Source organism: Ambystoma mexicanum, chromosome 4p (assembly GCF_040938575.1).
Source record: "Ambystoma mexicanum isolate Mex_15411 chromosome 4p, UKY_AmexF1_1, whole genome shotgun sequence".
Taxonomy (NCBI): Eukaryota; Metazoa; Chordata; class Amphibia; order Caudata; family Ambystomatidae; genus Ambystoma; species Ambystoma mexicanum.
Genome location: NC_090927.1, coordinates 1,003,910,545 through 1,003,937,355, shown reverse-complemented (window position 1 = coordinate 1,003,937,355; position 26,811 = coordinate 1,003,910,545). Strand labels below are relative to the sequence as shown.

The 26,811-nt window shown below is 46.9% G+C and overlaps 1 protein-coding gene across 1 annotated transcript in view; it reads right to left on the bottom strand.

Moving 5' to 3' along the window:
- PREP (prolyl endopeptidase) overlaps positions 1-26,811 on the bottom strand; it is a 1,557,310-nt gene that overhangs the window by 290,078 nt on the left and 1,240,421 nt on the right. The window contains exon 12 of the mRNA XM_069606586.1: positions 20,730-20,824. Within this exon, the coding sequence (XP_069462687.1) occupies positions 20,730-20,824 (95 nt within the window). The remainder of the gene's footprint in view (positions 1-20,729; positions 20,825-26,811) is intronic.

Genomic DNA, 26,811 nt, shown 5'->3' with positions numbered 1-26,811 from the left:
AAGGGGCACTGGATGAATTCTCCTCCTCTTGTTTGGAGGGCTTCCCGACGGACCCGGTACAGCTGGGTCGTCCGTCGGGGGTATGGGCAGTCTCGTCCTTATCTCTGTGCATAACGCTTGGATTGCCGTCAAAATGGCCGCCGAGTTGTCCTGAGGCTCGGTTTGCGACGGGCGTGCCGGGAGCGACGGTTGTTCCTCCACGGGAACCTCGTCGTCGTTGCCACCCTCGCTCTCGTCGTCCCCCTCCTCGGGATTCCTCCTGTGTGACCGGGACCCTTCCAAATTCTCGGTCAGTTCCTCCTCGGAGGTTGTGTACGTGTACGTAACGGCCACCGCCCCCCACCTCTTTTTCCACTGGGTTATTCATGGGGGTCTTCTCGATGGGCTTAAAAGAGGGTTCCCTCCGCGGAGGCAGGGAAACTCTGGGCCCCAAGGTCGCCTCCACTAGGATAGCCTCCACAGGCTTCGCCAGGGCCGCAGCGACTCCCTCGATAGAGGCCTTAGCCGGGTGAATCAAGGCCGTCACCACCTTGGGCGTGCTTGAGCCCTTCACCTTAGGGGGAGGGTCACCGCCTCGCTCCCCCTCGGCCGGTTCCTTCGAGATTGACCGGGGCCTCTCCAGAAGCTTAGCCGGGTTCTAAGATTTTCTCTTCCCCGAGCCAGAGCGTTAGCTCGTGGTTGATGGCGTTGGTGAAGGTGCGGAGGAGCCCTACCGTTCCCTCATCTGGGCTCTTGCCTTCCAGCCAGTGGGAGAGACGGGTCCGACGATCCCTCATCGTCCGATCCGACATGTTCATGCAAAAACGCACAGTCCTTCTCCACGTGCGTTTTGTTCTCGTGGGGGCAGTAAAGGCATTTCGAATGCTCGTCCTCCTTGAACACATTTTGTAGGTTGCATCCAGGGCAGATCCTGAACAGTTTGCTGGGAGTCGAGCTTCCCTTCTCTTGGGCCATGTTCTTCTCGTCCGCGAGGTAGGCCTCAGAAACTTCTGGAATCCTCCAAGAAGCGTATCTCGACGAAAACTTCACCCTTGAGAGGCGCAGATAAATCTGAAACGGGTCCCCGTTGATCAGAAGTAGAAACGGTGGAGCTTGAGGCTCAATAAAAACCGAAAAATGAGATAAATCTCTTTGAAAAAGTGCAAAACGCAGTAAAAGCTTGAGAGCTATAGCACGAGGACTCCCAACACTTGAACGTGCGGTAAAAATATGAGGATGGCTGCCAGAGGAGGGGCTTAGGGAGAGGGCAGTCATTGGCTGGGGACAGTATGACCCAGAGACCAGTGATTGGTAACTACTAAGAAAGACAGATCAGAAACGAAACTGATACAGATTTTTTCTTTACCGAGGATTCCCAGCCTGACGGGGAATATTCATGAGCATGTGAATCCATGCCAGACCCCATGCTGGAGAAGCAAAAATACAGTAACCAAACTTAAAAACAACTAACTGTACCGCTTTCAAACAAGGTTAGAAAAGCAGGAAGCGGTCCATGGCTTTATCTCACCAAAAGACCGCAACGGGAAGGACACCTGTAGTTGCCTGCAAATGGTGATCATCGCTGGAACTTGCCTTCCTCCATCCAGTGAAGTGTCCTGTGGAGGTATGCATCATTGGATTCTGCATTTCTTCACCGACAGGGTTTGCATCTTGCATTTCCATCCGGCTGAAAGAATCCTCAAACCCGCAATCCTGGGAACCTCTCACTGGATCAAAGAGCAGAAGTTCGAGCCATAGACGATCCAAAAAGACATCTGTGAAAATCGCAATCAGGAGGGTAAGCATCTTTGTGCCTGTTCTCCCCCTGTCCTTTTTAGGACAGGGGGACAGGCACTTCTCTCCTATCTCCATTGACCTAACCTTTGGTCGGTGAACCTGGTTCAGGTATCCTATCCTGTCCCTGGGTCAGCCTTGGGTTTGGATGAAAGGAGAACACTTAACTTTTCCTTTGGTAAGTTGTTGTAGAACTTTTAATTAACTTGAAACTAATCACCACCATCACCGCCCATTGCATCTTTTTTACAAGAAAGACTCATCTTAGACTTTTGGGTGCAAGGCCCCATTCATCATAGGGTTTGACCTTCTGAAGATAGGATATTTAACTTGTGACCGATTTCCATCGTTTTATTGCATCTGCAGTACTTACCTGCTTTGCTTGATAAGTTATTTGCTGATGTCCATTTGATTAATCCAATGGTGACTGTATTTATTTGTATTAAGATTATTGTGTGAAAGTTCTACCTGCTAGTTCATTTTTCAGTGTGTTCTAAAGGCCTTAAAAATGCATTTTTATAACGGTCTAAATTGAATTATTGTGTGCTATTATGTGTGGACTCATTGAAGGAACCTGACCCTACTCAAACTCTCCTGAGACTAAGCCTAGACTGTTCTAAATTACTACCTTGAGTGGGGTTTGGCTAAATACTCTGAGCTCTGTGTTCACCATAACTAGGATGGCTTCCTAAAATCTGGCAACCAGGTCAGGTTCTAGAAATTAATCTCAATTGTAAATGATGCCTGCAAAGAACAAGTTACTCTCTTACCTGGTAACGTTCTTTCGATGGGATGGTCCGACAACGTATTCCATATCTATGACAGTAATCACCACAGCTGTGCTGCTTCAGAAAATCTTTTGGCGTCTGCGTCCTGTCAGTAGCGCTCTTGCCCTCGTAGTGTAGCCGAGGAATTCTTCTCGCCAATCTACCGAACTAGTCAGAACAATGAACAACCAGAACAATTGATTGGCGGAAAGATGGAATGCCAATGAAGAATCCAGAACCGCATGGAACAGGATACTGGAACGGGATGTCTTCTCAAGGTGTACAGGCAAGACCCCCAGACAGCTGCAATAAGAGCAATAATCACACTGATGCGACTCTATGCCAAAAATGCAGACATCAAAATAGAAACCAACCACTAACCTGTGCGGTTCTTCAGAATCTCAGAATCTCCGAATATCCCCAGGAAGGAATAAGAAGTAAGGTAGTGGCAAACCCAAAACTAAAGGACCAGGAAATCAATCCAGAAATGAAGGCAAAGCAAGAAGCAGGGTGAAGATCCAAGCTGAATGTCCAAAGAGCAAAATCTAACCCGACGGCACGAGGACGCCTAAAGGTACATTAAAGGCAGTCTCTAGTCCGTGTACCAATGGTGCAGAGTTCCAATGCAGGAGAAAAAACGGTAAGCGGGAGACAGTACAAATGAGTAGCAGGGCAGGTCCGTGGACGGTCCTGAGGTTGAAGAGCAGGGCTGACAGCAAAAGTAGTAAGGAGTAAGCAATGCAGATCCGTGGACGATCCGAAGTCTATGAGCAGGGCTGGCAGCAAAAGTACAAAGGAGTAAGCAATGCAGGTCCGTGGACGATCCGAGGTCGATGAGCAGGACTGGCAGCAAAAGTACAAAGGAGTAAGCAATACAGGTCCGTGGACGATCCGAGGTCGATGAGCAGGACTGGCAGCAAAAGTACAAAGGAGTAGGCAAGTCGGGACCGAAGGCAGCCCGAGGACGAGAAACAGGAAAACAAGGCAAAAGGGACAAGAACCTGGATACGAGAAAAAGCAAGCCGCTAGAATACAAGATTCAGAAGCGCCGGCAAAACGCACAGGCGTGGCTTAAATAATAGTCACATGATCACTATACGTCTTTCAACGTGTACGGGGAAAAGTGTAAGACGTGAGAGGACGCCATCGTCTCCATGCCAACTTCCAAGCTCCCGGCAGACGAGGTCTTAAAGGGACCGTAACCACCATTCGTCGGCAAATACGAGAACCACCAGTATTAGGTCTCGTGGAAGCCGGATAATTACGGCGTCCTAACACTGATGATTTCTGCCGATGCTTGACAGTTTCCTTCCCCAAAGAGGCCCCCACACTCCGAGATTTCCAAAAACGGGACAACAAAACCGGGGCATGTATGTTCTCATATGGTTCCCAGGTGCGATCCTCCGGACCATAACCCTTCCAGTCAACATAGTAGAGTCTTTTACCGTTCTGAACCTTGGTGTCCAAGATCACTGAAACCTCATACTCCACAGCACCCCGAACCCTGACAGGCGGAGGATGGGAGGGAAGACGGGTATCAAGACGGCATGGTTTAATCAAAGACACGTGGAATACTGGGTGAAGTTTCCACGAACGTGGGAGAACCAAACGCACCACTGCCGGGTTAATGACATGCGATATAGCATATGGCCCGACAAAACGTGGAAGCAACTTCCTCTGACCAGGCAGGCGTAAGTTGCGTGTAGATAACCAAACGTTCATGCCTGGGAGATACACCGGAGCGGGGGTACGATGCCGGTCTGCATAAAACTTGGTCCTGTTCTGAGCCTCCAACAACTGTCTTTTAACCTGGACATGGGTGCCAGAAATGTCCCTAACACAGGCAAGGGCAGCAGGGTTGTGAGCCGGCAGTTCAGGGGCAAGAGGCAAGGAACGTGGATGTTGTCCATAAAGGGCAAAGAAAGGAGAAACCTTTGTAGCAGTGTGGAGCGAATTATTATAGGCAAATTCGGCCATAGACAGTACCGAAAGCCAATCGTCCTGACGCTGAAAGATGAGACATCTTATATACTGTTCCATAGTAGCATTCAGACGTTCGGTCTGCCCATCCGTCTGAGGATGATAAGCACTTGAAAACCGAGCTTCAATACCTAAAGCAGCCGACAAGGCTCTCCAAAAGCGTGAAGTAAACTGAGGACCGCGGTCGGAGATTATTATAGAAGGAAGACCGAACAACCTAAACACGTTCCGCAGAAAGAGATCCGCCAGTTTAGGAGCAGTAGGGATCCCTTGACAAGGTACAAATAGTGCCATTTTGGTAAAATAGTCGATGACCACCCAAATAGTATCAAAACCTTCCACCACAGGTAGTTCCACAACGAAATCCATGGAAATGGAGGACCAAGGGCGATCTGGAAGAGGCATAGGTTGTAGCAAACCCACGGGTTTGCCATGTGCTGTCTTACACTGAGCACAAACCAAACATGTATTTATGTAATCAGTAACATCCTGCAATAAAGATGGCCACCAACACCATCTTTTTAGTAGATCAACCGTCTTCCTAATACCTGGATGAGCAGCCAGAGATGAATCGTGACACCATTGTATAGCAGTACGTCGCGTCCCTAGAGTAGGCAGGAATATTTTACCCTGGTTATAGGGCAATGAATTTATGATCTCCAGTCTGTATTTGGCTACTTCTGGCGGATCGTTTCAAAGCCATTCCTGTATAAAGGACTTAAGTGACGGACGTAAAGAGCAACCACACACCACCTGAGTGGGTAACAAAGGTACACCAGTGGCGTGAGAGGATTTGGCGGGTCCATGTAGACGAGAGAGAGCATCCGCTTTAGAATTCTGAGAACCAGGACGATAGGAAATAGTGAAATCAAACATTGAAAAGAATTCATGCCAACGAGCATGCCGTGCAGTGGTGCATTTCACTGAGTGAAGAGCCAAGAGATTCCTATGATCCGTGAACACCTGAACAGGCACTTGAGAACCCAACAAATGATGCCTCCAAACCAAGAAGGCGTCCCTGATAGCCAACAATTTGCGCTCCGTGATAGTATAATTCCTTTCATAAGGCGTTAACTTTCTGGAATGAAAGGCTACTGGATGTAAACCTGCATCATCTGGGCAATGTTGGGACAGGATGGCACCCAAAGCAAAATCCGAAGCATCAGCCTCGACTATGAACGGTTGGGTTGGGTCCGGATGCTGGAGCACCGGTGCTGAGGTGAAGGCGGACTTCAGAGAATCAAACGCCTGTTGAGCCTCCCCATTCCAATGGAAAGATCTCTTAGAGCTAGTCAGAGCCGTAAGGGGACAGACAATGGCTGAAAAGTCTTGAACAAAACGTCGATAGAAGTTCGCAAAACCTAAAAAGGATTGCAACGCCTTCAGATTGTTGGGAACCGGCCAATCCAAAATAGCAGAGACCTTAGATCTGCTCATCTTGACTCCTTTGTTGGTGATGTTAAAGCCAAGGAACCCGACCTCTTGTACGTGGAAGAGACACTTTTCCAGTTTAGCATATAAATGATTGTCCCGCAGACGTTGTAAGACTCTACTGACATGAACAACATGGGTTTCATGGTTGGGGGAGTAAATCAGAATGTCATCTAGATAAACAATCAGATATTGATCCAACATGTCATGGAAGACTTCATTTATGAAGAACTGGAAAGTGGCGGGGGCGTTACTTAGACCAAAGGGCATTACAGTGTATTCGTATAGACCGTATTTAGTTTTAAAGGCGGTCTTCCATTCGTCCCCTTCACGTATGCGTACAAGGTTGTACGCCCCACGTAAGTCTAACTTGGAAAAGACCTTGGCCGAGCCGAGCTGATCAAGCAAGACTGATATCAGAGGAATCGGGTATTGGTTCCTGACTGTAACAGCATTCAAGGCCCGATAGTCGATACAAGGGCGAAGGTCTCCCTCCTTCTTTAGAACAAAAAACAGAGGGGAAGCTGCCGGAGAACGCGAAGGCCGAATGAAGCCGGATTTTAAAGATTTGTCGATGTATTCCTTAAGGATGACATCCTCCTTGGTTGTTAACGAATAAATCCTACCAGATGGTATCTTGGCCCCAGGAACCAATTCTATAGGACAATCAAAAGGCCTGTGGGGTGGAAGGATTTCTGCCCCACTTGCGTCAAAGACATCCCGATATTCTCGATACTCTGAGGGTAATTGAGTGTTAAGAACAGCCCCCATCGTGGAGGCGGAATCCATGAGAGCATGGCTTGGGCTAGAGGTTTTCTGAACTGATGTCAAACAGAACTGGTCACAATGTTCTGAAAGGAAGTTCACTTCCCCCGACTGCCAATCCACCACGGGGTTGTGTAGTTTCAACCAAGGAAGCCCCAGGATAACTTTAAGCTGTGGGGCGGCAATCAGGTCAAAGGAGATCTCTTCAGTATGCCCACATTCCGTCCTCATGACCAAAGTAGCAGTACGCTCAGTCACTAGGCCAGAAACCAGGGTTGAGCCATCGACCGCATTCACGACCTCGGGGCAGTCTTTGGAAACAATCTGTATACCCAGCTCTCGAGCATAATCACTGTCAATATAGTTCCCCGTGGCACCTTAATCCAAAACAACTGGAATCACCCGCCTACCGAGGGAGGTGGAATTAAGAGTGACGGATAAACAGTAAGGTGTAGACATGAGGGGGTTGCTGCAAGAACCACCCGGCAACTGAACCCCTTCTATTGCCGGGCTTTCGCGTTTCCCTGTTTCTTAACAGGTTTCTTAGTACATGATCGTAATAAATGATCTGATGACCCACAATAGAAACAAAGGCCGTTCTTTTTCCTGTGTTCCCTTGTTTCTGCTGACAACGGTCCCCGCAATGCTCCGATTTGCATTGGTTCTGAGGACCCGATGGCAGGATTTGGCGTGGCGGTCGTAAGAGGAGGAAGCGGTCTCCGTTCCCCCCTTCTCTCTGCTTGTCTAGAGTCAATTTGGTTTACCAAGTCAACCAATTCAGAGAACGCTGTAGGGATTACCGGTACCGTGGATAGAGTATCTTTAAGGGAATCAGACAACCCTTTGTAAAATAAGGATGCCTTCTTCTCCTCTGGCCAATTAGTTTCAGCAACCAATTGATTAAACTTGGCTAAGTAAGCCAACAGGGTAGAAGTTCCCTGCTGTAAGGCCAATAACTGTAGGTCGGTGGCTTGCGTAGCATACCGCGTATCAAAAACCCGACTCATAGCCTCAATCAACGCGTCACAATTGTACAAGAGGTGACTGCCCTCTTCCAATAGTGGATTGGCCCATGCCGCCGCCGTACCACCCAAGTGTGACAATAAGAAGGCTGCTTTAGTGGTTGAATCGGGAAACGAGGCTGGCCTACATAGAAAGTGTAACCTACACTGGTTAAGGAAGGTTCGATAGGCCTTAGGGTCACCTAGAAACCGCTCTGGTGGAGCCAAGGGAAACTGAGCAGTCATGTACACTGGCCCAGTGTCAGAACGGGCAGGAGATAGCCCAGAACCCGATGCCACAGCGGGCGAAGGTGCCCCAGCACCGGTGGGCTGAAAACCAGCCTGCAGCTCATCAATGCGTCTTTCGGTGGCAGCATGGGCATTAGCCATTTCACTGCGTAGATCCGCCACCAACTGCATGATGGCTGTCAAAGACTCATTGGCATCCATTTATATAGAAGGCTTCTGAATATGTCAGTAGCGCTCTTGCCCTCGTAGTTTAGCCGAGGAATTCTTCTCGCCAATCTACCGAACTAGTCAGTACAATGAACAACCAGAACAATTGATTGGCGGAAAGATGGAATGCCAATGAAGAATCCAGAACCGCATGGAACAGGATACTGGAACGGGATGTCTTTTTAAGGTGTACAGGCAAGACCCCCAGACAGCTGCAATAAGAGCAATAATCACACTGATGCGACTCTATGCCAAAAATGCAGACATCAAAATAGAAACCAACCACTAACCTGTGCGGTTCTTCAGAATCTCTGAATCTCCGAATATCCCCAGGAAGGAATAAGAAGTAAGGTAGTGGCAAACCCAAAACTAAAGGAGCAGGAAATCAATCCAGAAATGAAGGCAAAGCAAGAAGCAGGGTGAAGATCCAAGCTGAATGTCCAAAGAGCAAAATCTAACCCGACGGCACGAGGACGCCTAAAGGTACATTAAAGGCAGTCTCTAGTCCGTGTACCAATGGTGCAGAGTTCCAATGCAGGAGAAAAAACGGTAAGCGGGAGACAGTACAAATGAGTAGCAGGGCAGGTCTGTGGACGGTCCTGAGGTCGAAGAGCAGGGCTGACAGCAAAAGTACTAAGGAGTAAGCAATGCAGGTCCGTGGACGATCCGAGGTCGATGAGCAGGGCTGGCAGCAAAAGTACAAAGGAGTAAGCAATGCAGGTCCGTGGACGATCCGAGGTCGATGAGCAGAACTGGCAGCAAAAGTACAAAGGAGTAAGCAATGCAGGTCCGTGGACGATCCGAGGTCGATGAGCAGGACTGGCAGCAAAAGTACAAAGGAGTAGGCAAGTCGGGTCCGAAGGCAGTCCGAGGTCGAGAAACAGGAAAACAAGGCAAAAGGGACAAGAACCTGGATACGAGAAAAAGCAAGCCGCTAGAATACAAGATTCAGAAGCGTCGGCAAAACGCACAGGCGTGGCTTAAATAATAGTCACATGATCACTATACGTCTTTCAACTTGTACGGGGAAAAGTGAAAGACGTGAGAGGACGCCATCGTCTCCATGCCAACTTCCAAGCTCCCGGCAGACGAGGTCTTAAAGGGACCGTAACCACAGTTCGTCGGCAAATACGAGAACCACAAGTATTAGGTCTCGTGGAAGCCATGGAAGCCGGATAATTACGGCGTCCTAACACTGATGATTTCTGCCGATGCTTGACACGTCCTGCGTCAATGATGTCGATACGCCATCCTAGAGGGCCTCCATCGAGCCGACGTCACCGGATGTTATAAGTAGGACGCACGATGCCCGTAGCCTCAGTTGTAGTTTTTTCTCCATAACGTGTGGCTCCAAACCACTGCCAGTATGACCACAGAAAGCCTTGCGGAAACGTAAGCTGCAATCACATAAGAAATTCTGTAGCGTATCAGGTAGGGAGGGAGCGATATGGAATACGTCGTCTGACCTTCCCATCGAAAGAACATTACCAGGTAAGAGAGTAACTTGTTCTTCGAGGGGATTGGGTCCTCCAACGTATTCCATATCTATGACAGACTCCCAAAGCAGTACCAACGTATGGAGGAGGGAAAAAGTATTTAGAATATAAAAATTTAGAATGCCCAATCAAATTGGAGAGTAAAGGACCGCCTTGCCAAAGGCCAGATCATGCCCATGGATAGAATCTAGGGAGTATTGTCGCACAAAAGTATGGACCGAAGCCCATGTGGCTGCTTCACAGATGTTACGATTAGGAACACCCCTCTGTAGGTCAGTAGAGGCAGCCATACCCCTAGTAGAATGAGCCCGTAAGCCTACCGGAGAGTCCTTACCCGCCAGGCGGTAACATTCAGAAATTACCAAGATCATCCATCTAGACAAAGTCTGCTTAGTCACAGCTTGTCCCAAACGCCTTCCAGCGTAACCAATAAAGAGCTGATCGTCCACTCTGACCCGGGACATGCGTGAAATGTAGAAACTTAAAGCTCTCTTAGGATACAACCTATGGAGCCTCACCTCTTCCTTACCAGGATGCGCAGGAGGATAAAATGCCGGAAGAACAACATTCTGGCTTAAATGAAATTCCGACACCACCTTCGCAAGAAGGGAAGGACGAACTCTAAGGACAACCCTGTCCTTATGAAACAGTGAAGGGTGGCTTAACTGAAAGTGCCTGCAACTCACTCACTCTGCGAGCGGAAGTGACCGCAACTAAAACACAGTTTTAAGGGTTAACAGCCTCAAAGGACAAGAATGTAAATGCTCAAACGGAGCACCCATAAGGAATTTCAGAACAAGGTTCAAATCCCAACCAGGCACCTGGAAAGGTGGAGGTGGAAACACATTAGTCAGTCCTTTGAGAAACTGAGAAATTAAAGGAATTTTGAAATAGGAACACTCCTCAGATGAGCGCTTAAAAATAGACAGCGCCGCCAGGTAACCTTTAACAGTACCCACTTGCAGGCCCCTGTGGGCCAACGAAAGCAAAAAAGACAGAACCACAGGAATGTCACATGAAAAAGGAACCACATTCTGAACCCTGCACCAGTCGCAGAACTTTCTCCAACGGCAACGGTACAGGACTTAGTCGCCGGCCGTCTGGCCGAAAGCAACACCTCCATCACGTCTTCAGGGAGGTCCCAATCCTTGTACCTCAACCTTTCAGAAGCCAAGCGTGAAGGTTGAGGGACCTGACCTCTGGTTGGAGAATCTGACGCCCCTCCCATGAGAGCAGATCGTCTCGGTAGGGAAGACAACGTGGAGGGCAGATGGACAAGTCGGGAAGGTCTGGGTGCCATGTCCTCCGGGCCCATGCAGAAGCAATGAGGATCATACGGGAACCGAACCTCCGTAGCCTCCGCAGAACTTGCGGGATGACGGGGACTGGAGGAAACGCATACAGCAGTGGGAAGGACCACTCCACCCCGAACACGTCTCCTAAGGCTCCTTTTGGAGGAAATTCCTGCGAGCACAACCTTTCGCACTTCCAATTGATACTGGAGGTGAAGAGATCCACTTGATGGGTCCCCCCAAAGGGCGAAGATCTCCAGGAGAATCTCCTGAGCCAGCTCCCACTCGTGAGAGATCGCGCTCTGCCTGCTCAGAGCGTCCGCTGTCTCGTTTTCGTCTCCGGCCAGATGAACTGCCGAGATCAAAACTTCCTGCTAGATGGCCCAGAACCCGAGCTGCATCGCCTACCTGCACAGAGGAAGTGACCCTGTCCCCCCACCCTTTTTGTTGAGGTAGTGCATGGCCACTGTGTTGTCCGTCAGAATCAGGACATTCTTCCCTCGCACAGTCTGCAGAAAAGCCTTCAGGGCAAGCTTGACGGCCCACAGCTCCAACAGATTGAAATGGAGTCTGGACTCCGACGGAGACCAACGACCGCTGACTGTCAACTCGTTGGCATGAGCTCCCCATCCCATGAGGGATGCATCCGTCACGATCGTCACCTCCGGCCAGGGCAGCCAAAATGGAGCCCCCCTCATCAGATTGCGTTCGACGGTCCACCACAGAAGGTCCTGGGCGACCGAGGGCGGCACCTGAATGGGGTCCGACATCCTGCCGGAGGACTGTGACCACTGGAGCTTGAGGGCCCATTGCAGAGATCTCATCCGCAACATGGCCTCTGGCACCAGAAGAATGCAGGATGTCATGAGGCCGAGCAACCTCAAGAACTCTAATGCCGGGAGTGTCTGGGCAAGTTGAAACTTGTGCACCATCTTCTGAATGTGAAGAGCCCTCACCTGGGGAGGGAAACACTGCCCCAGGGATGTGTCGAGCACTGCTCCGATGTACTGGAGCCGTTGTGTTGGCGTCAAGTGGGACTTCTTTAAGTTGAGGGAGAAGCCCAGCTGGTGAAGGGAGTGGCAGGTGACTGACAGATGAGCCAGGACCTGCTCGGGTGAGCGCACCCTGATCAACCAATCGTCCAGGCAGGGTTAGATGTGAATCCCACCTTTCATGGGATACGCTGCCACCACCACCATGAGCATGGTGAAGAACCTCGGGGCGGAGGTGAACCCGAACGGCAGGGCCCGAAACTGAAAGTGCGAGTCGCCAACAGCAAATCTCAGGTATTTCTTGTGCTTTGGATGGATCAGCACATGAAAATAAGCGTCCTTGAGGTCGAGAGACACCAACCAGTCCTGAAGTTGAAGGGCCTGGAGGACTTGAGAAAGAGTACCATCTTGAACTTGTCCTTCCTGAGGAGTTTGTTCAAACCGCGCAAGTCCATGATGGGTCTCAATCCCCCGTCTTTCTTCGAAATAAAAAAATAAGGGGAATACCATCCCTTGTTCCTCTCCGCTACAGGCACCAGTTCTATGGTGCCTTTCTCCAGCAAGCCTTGAATTTCCTGCGCAAGGAGCGATCTGGACTCTTCAAAGAGAGGTTCCCAGGTCGATTGTCGTGAGGCCTCTGCCGAAAGGGAAGACAGTAGCCGTGGGTTATGATCTCCAGAACCCACACATCTGAAGTAATGGCACGCCACTCTACAAGATGCTGCGCCAGCCTTCCCCCAACTGGTGAACCATGGGACCTGGCCTCATGACTGAGTGGTAGCGGCTGCGGTGTTGCCCGAGGGCAAAGAGGCAACTGCCCGAGCTGCCTTGGCACCTCCAGTACCCTGTTTTCCACCTCTGGCACTCTTACAGTGGCCTCTTTGACTGACAGCTCCTCTCGCTTTACTGAAGGACAAGTAATAGCGAAAGGAACCACCCCTCCATTGTTGTCCCCTAGGACGAAAAGGCAAAGGTTGTCGAACTGCAGCGCCCAACGACTTTGCTGCAGCTTTGGAGGTTTGCAACCTCTCAAGGCTCTCGTCAGCCCTGCTGCCAAAAAGATGTTCACCGTCAAAGGGCATGTTGAGGAGCCGGGACTGCACATCAGGAGCGAACCCCGACTTCCGCAACCACGCAAACCTGTGTATTACGGTGCTCGCCACCATGGACCGGCTGACACAATCTGCCATGTCCAAACCCGACTGAATGGCCTCACACATGGCATCCTTGCCATCCTGAACCATAGCAAGGAAACCATCCCGTTCGTCCTCTTCGGGAACATTTTCAGCCGCTAATGCAACACAGTTCCACAGAGTGTGTGTGAAACGAGATAAGGCACAAACAGAGTTGGCAGCCTGAAGCGCCATACCCCCAGAAGAAAACACCTTCTTCGCCCAGCCGTCAAAACGTTTGTCGTCCCTATCAGGAGGGATGGTAGGGTACGACGCCTGCTTTGCGGGGGCCGTAGCCGCCTGCACCACCAAACACTCCAGAGTAGGCTGCGTGGTCAAGTAGCAGGGGTCGCCACTAGCTGGGCGATATTTCTTCAGCAAGCACTTGCTCACTGCTGGGAGACTCTCCGGAGAAGTCCAAGCCGCAGCCACCCTTCTCTGTAAGGCCATATGGAATGGCAGCACCGGGTCAGTTGGTCGACCTTGGTCGGGGATTTCAGTCAGGTCATCCTGCTGAAAATCCCCAGGGGGGGCAGACCACCCCAGGTAATCCGTGACCCTCGACATCAGGCGCCGATATGAGGACTCGGCATGCGTGCCAGGCTCAGGCCTACCAAACTCCACCTCCGGAGAGGTGTCTAGACCACTGGCATCGTGCAACGACTGATGCAGGTCCTCAAGTTGGCTATGACCAGAAAGGAGATCATCAGGAACCTCACCTTCCTCAGACCCCTCATCCACCTCAGAAATATAATCCAGAGGCCGGAAGGAGGGGTACAGAAAAAGGTACAAAGAAATGTTTAGCCTTGGCCAGAGCCTTTCTGGGGGGGTTCCACCGTACCACGGGGAACCTCCAACAAAGCCGCCTCGAAAGGCGGCGAGGGTGTCCACGGAATCGGCGTCGACGTCAAGCGTGGCGCCGACAGCTTCGATGGTGTCGACACAGGCCTCGAGGGCAGAGCCCCGAGCGTGTCTCTCGACAGCCTGGGCGCCGATGGCGTTGACGACTTCCTCGGAGGCAGAGCCTCGAGAGAGTCCGTCGACGACCTCGGCGCCGCAGGTGTCAATGTCTTCTTCGAAGACTTCACAGGTTCTCGCGGTCTCGAGGGCGTCGAGGACCGGGACCTGGAACGGGCATGCCTAGAGCGACCATCCTTGTCCGACCGGGACCTCGAAGGCGCCTGGTGGTCTCAACGACTGGTGTCTCTAGTACGGCCACAACTGGCGTCCTCAGACGGCACAGACGGACCAGAGACCGACAATTGAAAATTCGCCATCTCCTTTCGGAAGGAATCCCATTCCTCAGGAGTGGAATGCTTGTTGTGACAAGCAACCCGCTGACGGGCGGAGTCCTCGGACGAGGAAGGCGACCTGTGACGGCGCTTCCTGGAGTGCCTCGAAGAGGCACAGGAATGGCGGGACCGACTCCCAGACCGAGAACCCCCGGACTCATGACGACGATGCTGAGAGTCACCCCTCGAATTATCCGTCGAAAGACCAGTGGAACGCGACTTCCGGGGCTTGGCCACCTTACCGACCGACAGCTTCTTCTTACGCTCCCGCAAGGCCTTCAATGTGAGCGATTGGCAGTCGACACAGTCATCCGTATCATGGTCCTCCCCGAGGCACCAGAGGCAAGCGTCGTGCGTGTCCGTCAGTGACATCTTGGACCCGCACACCCAACACTTCTTAAACCCGGACCGCGGGGTGGAAGAAGCCGAAGACATCATACAATATACAATGAAGAAACAGGTTCGAAGAACAGAAAGAACAGGATTCAGTAGAATCGAGGCACGCCGAGATCTCCAAAGCAAACACGTTCATGGAAAAAACGGAACTGAGACTACGGACGTCGTGCGTCCTACTTATAACATCCTGTGACGTCGGCTCGACGGAGGCCCTCGAGGACAGCGTATCGACGCAGAAAGATTTTCCGAAGCAGCACAGTTGTGGTGATTACGGTCATAGATATGGAATACGTCGGAGGACCCAATCCCTGCGAAGCATTATTCACAAATCAGTTATTTAAAAATGTTGAAAACAGATGGGAAAAGTGACGAGCAAAAGCAGTTTACTCTTCACATTTCTGCGCTGTTTTGGAAATTATAAAAGTTGCACGAAAGGGACATTTTCTGCCTAAGTGCAACAGATATGGTCTACATCAGGAAAATGTATGAGGGGCTGTAAAATGGCCCGCTCATCCCTCAGCAGTCTTGGTTCCTATGATGTGAGCAGGACACTCGTTTATTTGAAAGCCAGTATGTGAGATATTGTTAGTTGTATGTTGCGTCGAATTTTGTTGAACATTGCGATGCATCCTATGGATTCCTCACTAATTCCCTGCCTAAAGTCTCCTACCAGGTGGCCAGGGAAAGGCAGATGCTTTCTGATCCAAACCCAGGGGGTGGTGTTCTGCAGGAGGATCACCTGAGAGAAGAAAAGGAGGAGGGGAGTGAGGGGAATTTGTGGGATGAGATACAGTATTTGCCATCTATAAAGATCTTAAAACTAGGAACGCTAAAGACCTCTCTTACGCCTAAAGGTACAGTGAACGAAAGTCTAAGAAAAATAACAGCTTAAAAGAATTGCCTATTCCTTGTCAATTAAGCTTGCTGTCTGATGCTTATGAAATTCATTTAAAGAATATTGGGAGGAAAAAAAGTAGGTTTAAAAGTGAAAATCAAGCACAGAAAACTAACTTTGTTACTAAGGACTTCAAGTCCCAATATTCCCTATGTTCTGGGATGAGGAAGAGGACTGAAGAGGTGCAAGTTTGTAGGAGTGGGGCATTAATATCGATGACCCACACCTGAGGGAGCATGGGAGGCTTAAAAAGCCCCCTCAGGTGCAGAGCAGGAGAGGAGCAGTAGTAGTTGGAAGCAGCAGCAGAACACGTGCAGACTTCCCGTACCGAAACTGGAGGAGAGGATGGACCCCGGCATCCCTCGCTGTGTGGCAGTTTGCAGCTCCCGGTCCTGAGAGGGTCTGTGCCTCCCAGAGTTGGAAGTGTAGAGGTCATTCAGCGGGAAGCATGCGAGGAAGAAGCTTACCCAGGGGATATCTGTGTTGCAAAGCCTGCACAGCGGGAAACAAAGTCAGGGGAAGCTTTCCTTCCCAAGAGGCCGTATCATCTGGCTGGCGTGCACGCGAGGACCTCAGGAAGATTTTTGGTGGCTGGTGTGCATCAGAAGATTTCCGGAGCAAGTGAAGCTCCAGAAACTGGCGGCATGGGTGAAGACGGACTGAAGAAATCAGCCTGCGAGAAGCCACCAAAGCAGAAGTCCTGCGAGTGGCGAAGGGTATGGAGGCACATATCTGATCCGGTGAGTTCACAGGTTTGTAGTGACCCCTGAGCGGTCCATTCCCATTTGCGCAGCCCAGGCAGGCATTTAGCGAGTAAGCAGTGCTTGTGTGGAAGTGACAGAAGCACAGAGTGCAATATTGAATACCGAACTATTGTGCAGCAGCAGACGCAGCACTTGCGTAGAAGGGAAAGTGATTCCCAAGGCGTTTTTGAACATCTAATTGGTGAAAAGCAAGAGTTTGTAAACAATGCGAATGACTATAAAGTTAAAGGTGCGAGTCTGTGGAAAGCCCTGCAAACCAAGGGTTTGATATTAAAAGATAAGACCTACAAGCATTGCCCAAGCCAAGAGAGACTACTGATACAAGAGAAGTGCTACAAGGACTGCCAAAGCGAAAAGAGTTTGAATCTTAGGCAAGCGCAATTTAGTCCAGATTGCCAATAGTAGAAGGGGGCTAATGGCAGGTCTACAGGCTGGGAGACTTATTGCCCATATTTGGTTCAACATTTGGTGAAAGCTGGTAGAAACTCACATTGCGAAAGCCAAGAGAGAAGCAGAAAGAAACCCTATCCTTGGCAATCATTGGTTAATGGTGTGCTGGGGAAACAAGAGTGCCAAAAAGGCTGTCCTTCTGGGGAAGGGATATCCAGAAGGCAGAGGAGCATCATTGGTAAAAGAATAACAAAGAGCACAAATGTGAATCCTGTTTCCTATGAAGAGGTGTTGCAGATGCTGAAGATACCACGTGTTGAACACTTTGAAATGTTATGAACATCCTGTCAGTTGAGCTAAACCACCCGAAAGCAGTGTTGATGTGAAACATTGTTCAGGCAAGGAAGTATATCCCCGAATGACACATTTTTGGAGAAGTGGGCCTGGCATGGAAGTAGACCAGGTAGCAGTTGAAGTGCTACAGAGTGGTTTTAGCAGAGACATTTAATGTGGTTTGTGGTACTAAAGAAAAGAAAATATGTTGCAAAGGAATTTTATTTCTTTGAAATTCATCTTTTTGCTGTGGCAAAAATCATCCTGACCAAGGCAATTATTGCTGTTATTTATGAACTGAGAACTTGTTCAAGGAGGAAGAAAAATCTTGTACTTTTTGTGTTGGAACTTTCCATTGACCAGTTGAAGCGGCATAAGATGGTGTTGGAACTTTCGTTGAAATCCAGGATTTCCTTGTGTTCTTTTTTGAACTGTGGCACAGAATTATGTTTAAGCCTGGGGAAGAGGAGTTCACCCAGGTTGTGAAGAGAGACTGTGGCAACATTGTAAATTCAACTGTATGTTATTTTAAACTGCCATGCATTTCCTTATTCATTTGTTATGTGTTTAAGTGTGAGGGACAGATATCCTTTGTTAAGAGTGTTTTCCTTAGTTTATTTTAGGCAGGGAAATCCTCGTCAGGGTAGGGATAGTGAGGCTCATCCAAACTTTAAATGCAATAAAACGGCATTTGTTGAGAAAACATTACAACGTGGCAGGCCTCCCATTTTTGACCCCTCACATATTACACCAGAGAGCATTAGCCTATGGAAGGCAGGAAGGAGAATCAAGTAGTATGAACTTGCTGTGGCTTCTCTGAATGGGTATGTGGCAAAACAGCAAAGTGGTGTGGAAGTTTATGAGACAGAGAGACCCATTGCACATTGACCCTCAGCCACACAAATATGCTTCTCCTACTGGTTTTTGGCTTGGTGCTTTAGGCACAAACGTTAGACGATCTTCTGGACTCTTTTCTGACAGTCTCTAAAATGCTTTCTTAGTCTAGAATGATTATGCACAACTGTTGAGGATAGTAATTAGATACAAAGACGATTTTTTAATGGACTTTTCAGAAGATTCTTAGAGTACACTTTTAATGGAAAAAACAAGAGTTTCCTTGGGCACACTGGTGAAAGGGACCTTTGAGTTCCCAAAGGTTATCCCTGTACAGTGCCGGGCCCTATTCATACAACACAGGGAGAACTGCAGGAAGAGCCACCTCTAAGTTTACCACAACTGAGGAAAACAACAAGCTTTTACCCTTTCTCACTGTTTTGGCTCTATACAAACCACGGTGCTGCTTCACCCAATTGTGATATTACTGGTAAGGGAGGCATATTTCAGGTATTTCACACAGTTCCGTAGGTGTTGCAGCTAACACTCAATGTCCTCTTCAGGTGTCATGAGGAAGGTGCAATTGAAACTGCCCATCCCAATCACACATGTGCATGAAGTCTTCAAGCTTCATTAAAATCAAGACTTGATTGAGACAGCCAACCAAGACTCAGAGGTCTGGAGCAGGGAAAAAGGGAACAAAGAAAGGATTTCTCCAAGTATGCACACAAAAGGATCAGTTTCAGTTCACACTTTCTGCCCTCACTTGGACAAGAGCTACTGAAAAGCGAGAAAAGAGAGGAAGTCACTGGATACATGAGCCTGGCAAGAGACAATGTTTGGTCCGGTGTGTAGGAAGGGAAAGAGATATTTTTGTCATTGGAGGTGCTGAGGTTTTTAAAGGAAACTGAATTACCCATAATAAGTTGAATGGCTATAGTGATTTACTCGAAATGTGATCTGGGAATGGGCCATTATACTTTTGTTAGAGGGTGAGATGCAAAGTAATCCAAACAGATTTTAAGAAATTGAGAAGTGTATTGTATGTTATGTCTATTACTTTAGTTTTATGATTCAACTGTATCTCTTTTACAATGTATGCTAACATTTGTTTTGTGTTTGTGAAAAGTCAAATGTTGACTGATACACAATAAAAGAAAATGACAAGGTAGAGGAAGGAAGGACGAAGGAGAAGTGAGTAGATAGGGGAAAACTCAAAGCACTCAAATTGTCACTGGCCTATGTGCACCCACTCTCCAAAGAATTTCCTAAACACAAATAGTGAACAACAAACATTTGCTAAAAATATCAATACTTTTATGGGCAGGACTGCCACCATCCTGACAAGTTAGAACAATACCTTTGGAATATTGAGCACAAAAAAAGCCCCTTTGATTTGAGAGGTTAGAAAGAAGGTTATTCGCCAAGTTAAAAATATATATGGTAATGTGTTCAACATGAGGCATTTACCAACATATCAATGTGTCGGTTTCATAGAAAATGTGATTTGTTCAATGGAGCAGGGATGATTAAGAACTCATGTCTCTTTATCAGGAAATGGAAGAAGAAGAAATAATCATGGCTACTGCTGCAGGCAACTAGGTACTGTGCGTTCGAGTCCGTCACAAAGTTATACACTCATCTATGTCACCAGTTGGGGGTCGATATAAGGTGATGCCAGTGGGAGTTCAATATGACTAGTTCCTTTTGGGCTCAGGAGCAAAATGTAGTCAAATGCTGCATTATTGAATTACTGAAGGCTGGTATTCTCCTTCTTCACTACCTTCAATGTTCAAATGTGAGCCGTTACGTTGTTTGAAGGCTCATTCTTCAGGAACCAGGCTCAGAAACTGAATGTAGAAATGGACAATATCCATTTGTGCCTTGGTCTAGCTGTGTCATCTCTAGAGAAGATGCGCAATCTTGTTCCTGGCCCTTAATAGTAGTCTTATTACAGATTTAACATGCCACACCCGTGGTCGGAAAGGCACTACTTTGAATGAATGTGTGTATTATAAGGAGACTTGATGCAAACATTCACTTTAACCATCCAACAAGAAAGCATTTCCTAGAGCAGGGGTTTGCAATCTGTGCCTCTCCAGGTGTTTTCTACTATGACTCCCATGATCCCTCAAAGTTGACTCTGCTGGCTAGATCCATTGGATTGTGCAGCGCAAAACATCTGGCAGCCAAAGGGTGTTAATCCCTGCCCTAGAGTACTCTGGCAACTCCCTTGTTCAGCCTATCTGCTTACCCTCAACTGGTGAGAAAAGAGGAGGAAGACTGCCCTCTGCAGTGTAACAGAAGAAGGCCACAGGTACCTGGTGATGCTTCATGAGAAGCAGATCCATACTCCTGCAGTATATCAGGATGAGGAGATGTGTGGTTCATGTGGTGCACCGAGTAGAAGACCCAAACGTACCCTGCCCATTGCCAATAGCGAAGGGACCCAAATCAGACCTTACAAAATGCTTGGTTCCAATGGTCAATTTCAATACCTTGCAGCAAAGGACCTGTTCTACATTTTGTAAAGCCCCAACTGTGCAATTTACAAATACAGATGCTCATGAACATTAGTTTCTAGGATATGTTTGACCACATGCCAGAGTAGCAAAGGGAATTTGAAACAAATACATAAAGTGATATAAAAGATCCTAGTTAAGTAAAGGACACCATGTTGATGTTGAGTGTCTCTCATACCTTTGTGCCAATTCTCCCCGTATTCACCTCCACCTCGGATGTTTGCCACAGCAAGAACGCCACCCAAGTGCCTCACAAAGATTAATCTGGATACACTGCAAACCAAAGATTTAATGCATAAGAAAAATGATTAATTTTGCAATTTTTAGTAAATATGTTTTTACTACTGTGAAGAAAAAGTAAAGCACAGGCATCAGTAGTTCTATTGATGGGGTTAAATGAGGAAAGTCCCCAGAATGTGTGCAATGCAACATATGATACAGCCATCTGACACTGGCAATTAACCCAAATTCTATCAACTTTGTTTTTTAACTCTTTTTTTTTGTAAATGCTTGGCATCAGTAAATTAGCATAGACACGTTTTAAGCAGTGGAAGACGACTTCCCAATTTCTATAAACTTAACAAATATCCATATAAAACAGTAGTAGGTAGCTTGAGTAATCTAGTGAGAGAGTGTTGCCCGGAAAGGGATTTAGTAGTACAAGTTACTTATTTTCTTAGGGCTCTATGTAGAAATAACCACAAACTGATCGGCACAGTGAACAATGTTCCATATACAAGTGATTGGCAATAGGTATGTAATGATCGAAGCTGATTGAACAGGCCCAGACTGACAACAAAGGTAGCCTTGGAAAATGTTAAATACCACCACCATATTTCACCAAATAGGGTCAACCGTCTGGAAAGGTTTTTCAAAGAAAATTAATTTTATAATTTTTCAAATAAAAAGGCAACTGTTTTATAGAAAAACTTAGCAAGTCCAGCTCATTAAATACGGCAAAGGCAGACCATGTTTTAATTACCGACATACAGTGGTCCGACAAATCTTTATATAAAACCAATTTACATACATTTCCTAAAACATTTCTTCATTCTACTTTTGTACCATACATTTTGCAGATCTTCCTCTTAATATGCTACTAAGGAGCTGTTCTGCAACATCAAATAGACGTATGCGCCTAGTAAACATTCCTGATCCACAGCAGGAACCTGTACATTTTAGAGGAGAATATGGCCACTACTAGTCTCATCTGAAATACAAACTGTCTCAAGGCCAATATCATGAGAAATAATACCAGATTTCCAATCTATGCCAAGACATAATGCCCTTCTGCATTAAGATGCATTGGCTCTGTTCAAAACGGTCCTAGCGATGCACAAATATGGCATGGTTCTGCAGTGGAAAAGCCTCTGTACACGAGCTAAAGTGCGTAAAGGAAAACATTTTCAGAGTGTACATATATTATGTGGTGATCACGTAATTCATGTTAATAGAAAAGACATGTTTTGTAAAGGATCTTGCTCCTTTTACGTGGAGGAGTCGTAACCTCAAACAAAATCTCTCCGAATCCGTGGAAAGTTCCACATAGTACATACAGCTAATTGCTGTATCTGCTCTTCATTGTCTTGGATTCCACTTACAGATTTTGGACTCAAATACATAATGTTGAGGGATGTCAGAGCAATACAATTCATGTGCCGCATGATTCTCTTCATGCAACTTGAAGTATGCTGTTAAGGTGGTTTCCTTGTCTTGGGCTTTTTTGCAGCTAATTGTATGTTATCATTGTTGAAATACACATTTTTGTTGTTGTAACACTCTGAAATACACATTTTTGTTGTTGAAATACACATTTTTGTTTAAATATATATTTTGTTTGCCTGGAAGATGAACTTGAAGTCTTATTATTGTAGGCACAACGCAACAGCTCCCTGTAGCAGTGCAATACACATTTTGTTCAAATGGAAGATGAACTTGAAGTCTTCTTATTGTATACGTGAGGCAACAGCTACCTCTAGTGGTGTTAACAGGGAAAGCAGGCGCATGACAGCTTCGGACAAACACACATCTGGGCTTTTATTATTTAATAAATGATTGGTAAAGGCACATGGTGCACTAGAATCATATTCGGCAGGCAGAAATGACCAATAATTGAAAGGATTTCAAAGGCATTGGGATTCTACTGCAAGCATTTTGTTAACAGAGTAGAAACAGTGCATTTTAAAGCATTCTGTTCCATAATTTAGGACAAAAATGTGGTTCTCCTATGTTCCACCCCATTAAAATGTGGTGCTAGATCTTCTGCCCACTAACATGTGATCACAGGTGTTCCCGCATTACTTCTGCTCAAAGGTGTTAATTGGGGTTACTTGGTTAATTTCATGGTTATTTTGGCTATGATACTTTGAACAGCCGTTGGGGTCTCAATTACCTCTACCGCTGACTAACCCGCCCAAAATCCTACTTTTCCTAATACACAATAAAAACATTTGAAATATGCATCGCTCCCATCAGCTTGTACAACACACCCATGCACCCTCACACCATGTGAACACAATGGCCCGTTCTGGATACAGATAACGCAAGTGCCCTCAAGCCAAATTACCTTAAAACCTACCCATAAATAGAGTCGGGTACTGATCTGCATGGATGAACACACTGGCAAAGATGCTTTGAACTTCTCATTGACCTGATTACCGAAACCCAACTTGCATATCTTTCAGAATCCATAGCATCAAGAGACTGTGTATGCAGCCACTAACATAACAATAACCAGCACCTCCAGTTCCACAATTCTAATAAAAGGACTGACGATTCCCATGTGCCCAAAGATGGTGCATTCCTACTTTCCACATGTCAAATAACAAGCTTGCAATGTTCACCTGCCCACAACTTTTCTTTTTATATTTATGCCCAGTAGAAGATTTAGCAGCTTGCACATGACGGTAAAAGAGGAGCCCAAAAGGTGCAAATCACCAAAAGAGACATGTTATATAAAACAACATGGACTTTGAAAAAGCTTTGCCACTGAATAGACCATTGATGGAGAGACTAATATTGGCAAAATTGCACACATTTACTTTGCTAATACCCGTCTGACTTATCCTGCCAATAAAGTACCTTTTAATACATGGTAAACCTTATCTGATGGGCGGTGGACAGAAAACGGGCAGGGTTAGAAGACAAATGCAAAAATATCACTAAAAGCAACATACTGTTAAGAAGCATGTTCATAATCAGCACATTTTGTGTGCTATATTATTTCTTACAACATAAAAGAAGGACAAACTCAAAGTAAGAGTTAAGAAGACTTATTAGAACACTGGTTTTGGGTAGTGCTTGGCAATGTTATTGTCTCTTCTCGTTGGATCCAAAAGGTCCCTTTGTCTTCCCCGATTTCCCATCAAGTTTTCAATGACTCTAGCGTAATCCATAAACTTTTGGATGAATGTTTTTTCAAAGAACACCGAAGCACAAACAGAGGTGCCCTCATGGGCTTTGTGAGAAACCTGAAGTTGTCTCACTGACTAGTCCCTGGGCATTTGTCTTCGAGGTGGCCAGGACCACCCATCACTATTGGATTCAGTTCCTGGGGGTGGACTAGTGAGGGAGAATAATCTGGCTGAGCGGTCCTCTGGGAGTGGAAGGGGGACACTGAAGGGTGAGACGCGGTATCCCCTTGCTTATGACATCTTTTCCCCGTCCTGCCCGGTAGGATACTCAGAAACTTTACCCCCAAACCCCTTTTTCTGACATGAACACTTTCTCACATTTGTTAGTGAAATCGGTACCAGAGATAGAGGTGTCCGGCACCACATGGGTGCTAATTCGAAAGACTAACTGGTACTCCTCTACTGAAAGAAAGAGAAAGTATTAAAACTAAGAATTGTTTTGGTTATAGAAACTGTCACGGGAAACGTGGCGTGTCAAATTGGTCATACAAGGGTCAAGCCAAACTCATGGTACAGTCAAAAGTCTTTGACACGCTGAGAAAGTCTGTACGAAACAAAAGCAACTGTGAAAGAGGTGTTTTAGCCCAGAAGAAGGGAACACCATATGATTTTGTGAAACCAGCATTTCTTATAAAATGAGCGACTGACCCAAGATTTGGACATTGACAAGCGTTTTGGGAAAGCAGCAAAGTGGAAAGACCAAGCACAATTGTTTAAAAAGACATTACGGCTCTTGAATATTACAAAGTGCGCATCTTTACTCTAAATGGCAGTATGAACTCGACGGAGAGAAGCCAGGAGAAAACTAAGGGAAATGAATTCCACATTGTGAAAAGAAGGTGAACTGTGAGAACAGGGCAAACGTGAACCCGACTGAGGGATGCCTGTGAATTTGGATAGTGAGATACCGTGAACATTATGATGAGAAGCATTAACCCGACTGAGGGATGTCCACAGTGAAGTTATGGTCCAAGCCTGATCGAGGGAGGCTATCGTAAAGAAAGGCTCTGTGCCCATCTGAGGGGGATCCAAGGGTGAAGAACCATCACCCACTGTAAAGCCTGATCGAGGGTGGCTACCGCGAAAGGAAGGATGGGAGCCTGTCTGAGGGGGATCCAAGGGTGAAGAACAATCACCCACCGTAAAAGAGTGATCGAAGGAACTTTTTGTTGTTTTGGCGTATCATGCCTCCTGAAGCAAGCCTTGCCCGAGAAGAGACTTAAGCACAGAAGGCCCTGATAGCGAGAGAGGAACTTTAATCTTGTACTGGAGAAGCCCAGGGGTGTGCTGTGCTCAAGAGTCCCGCTTTGCTCCTTGCTAGAAACGTGGGAAAGGGAGACCCCTGCTTTAACATCCTGACCTATCATTTTGTGAACACTTCATGTTCTTATGAACACTATTCCACACTATTGTGTAACATAGCGATAAGGATTGGCAATAGGTTACTTAGCATAAGCCCTTTTTATTTGACTAGAGTCCACTTGGACAGTATTATTATTATTTGATGGTCGAAGCTTGCTCCCATCTTAGATTTAGTGTTAGATTAGGCATTTATCTCACCCATTTTACAGTTTAATGAACACCCTTGAACTGTGATCACTTGTGTCTGTTTTGCTTTGATACCATGCCTTTCTTACAGCGTTAAGACAATGGCTGCCCAAGATACACATCTATAGCTTTGCACACTTGATTCACTATGACAAATACTTTCAATGACTCTTTGAAAACTGTGCATGACTCCTGAACATAGACAAATGGATTTTTCATAGACTTTAAAACAAATGCTTTCAATGATTCCCGAACTTAGACAATTGTGCACTTCCTAGTGATTAAGACAAATGTTTTCAAGTGACTCCTAGGCAAATGTGTATTAAGTAACAACTTTGTGTCCAAGAATTAATTTGTCACTCCTACTCTTAGCTGTATTGAGTTGGCCAGAACTTTCCCAGCATTATGACTCAAGTCTCTCTGGGGATCAACCGACTACTGATCCCAAAATAAATTAGTCTCTTCCTCAAAGTTTCTTTGCACAGGCCTGGCTTTCCGGCGTTCTATTGATTCAATTAACTATGCAGACACTGAACTACAGGTCCAAACATGCTTTAGTCTCTCTCACACTTGTTCTACTCATAGCACTTTTTGGATCAGGGGCCACTCTCCAGAGATCCCTGCTTTGTTGCTTTCTCGAACTGGATCGGACACCCTTACCATCGTCCGCTTCTGTGTAGCTTCTCCTGACCTCATATGCCTCATTGATTCACCGATTTTCTTTCAAAGTCTGGCAGGGCACTGCACTGGCAGCACCTCACTTCCTGTCCATATGTCTCCAAAACAGTGTCTACATCTGAATCTGATCTATGGTGTTGGACAATGATATGCTTTCCAACCTCAATGGTACCCTTTCATTAGCTTTGACAAACGCTCCAGGTTTACGGCAGGCTACGTGCCTCTGGCCACAAAACCTGCCTGATACAGTTTGTTTCATTTGTGGATGCCTCTATATCTCATACCTCTGAGTACCTATGCTTCTGTTGCCTATTCCAGCACACCTTCTGTGAAAAATTGTTAGAAGGCCAGACAGTTTGCAAGTCACCAAAAGTGCACAAGCACATTGCCCAATGCATTGTCATGCTGGTCCATTCAGTATATGCCAGTATAAAAAACATGTCCATGCTGGCTCCACCAACATATGCTAGTATTGCCATACAAGAAAGTTCTCATGTTTGATTTGAGATTTTTTTTTAGAGTATCATTACTTGCACTAGGCACAAAGCTGTCGCTGCCAATACTCCTGAGAAAATACTCCCGTTGGTTTGGCCATTAAAAGTGACATGTCACAATAAGAAA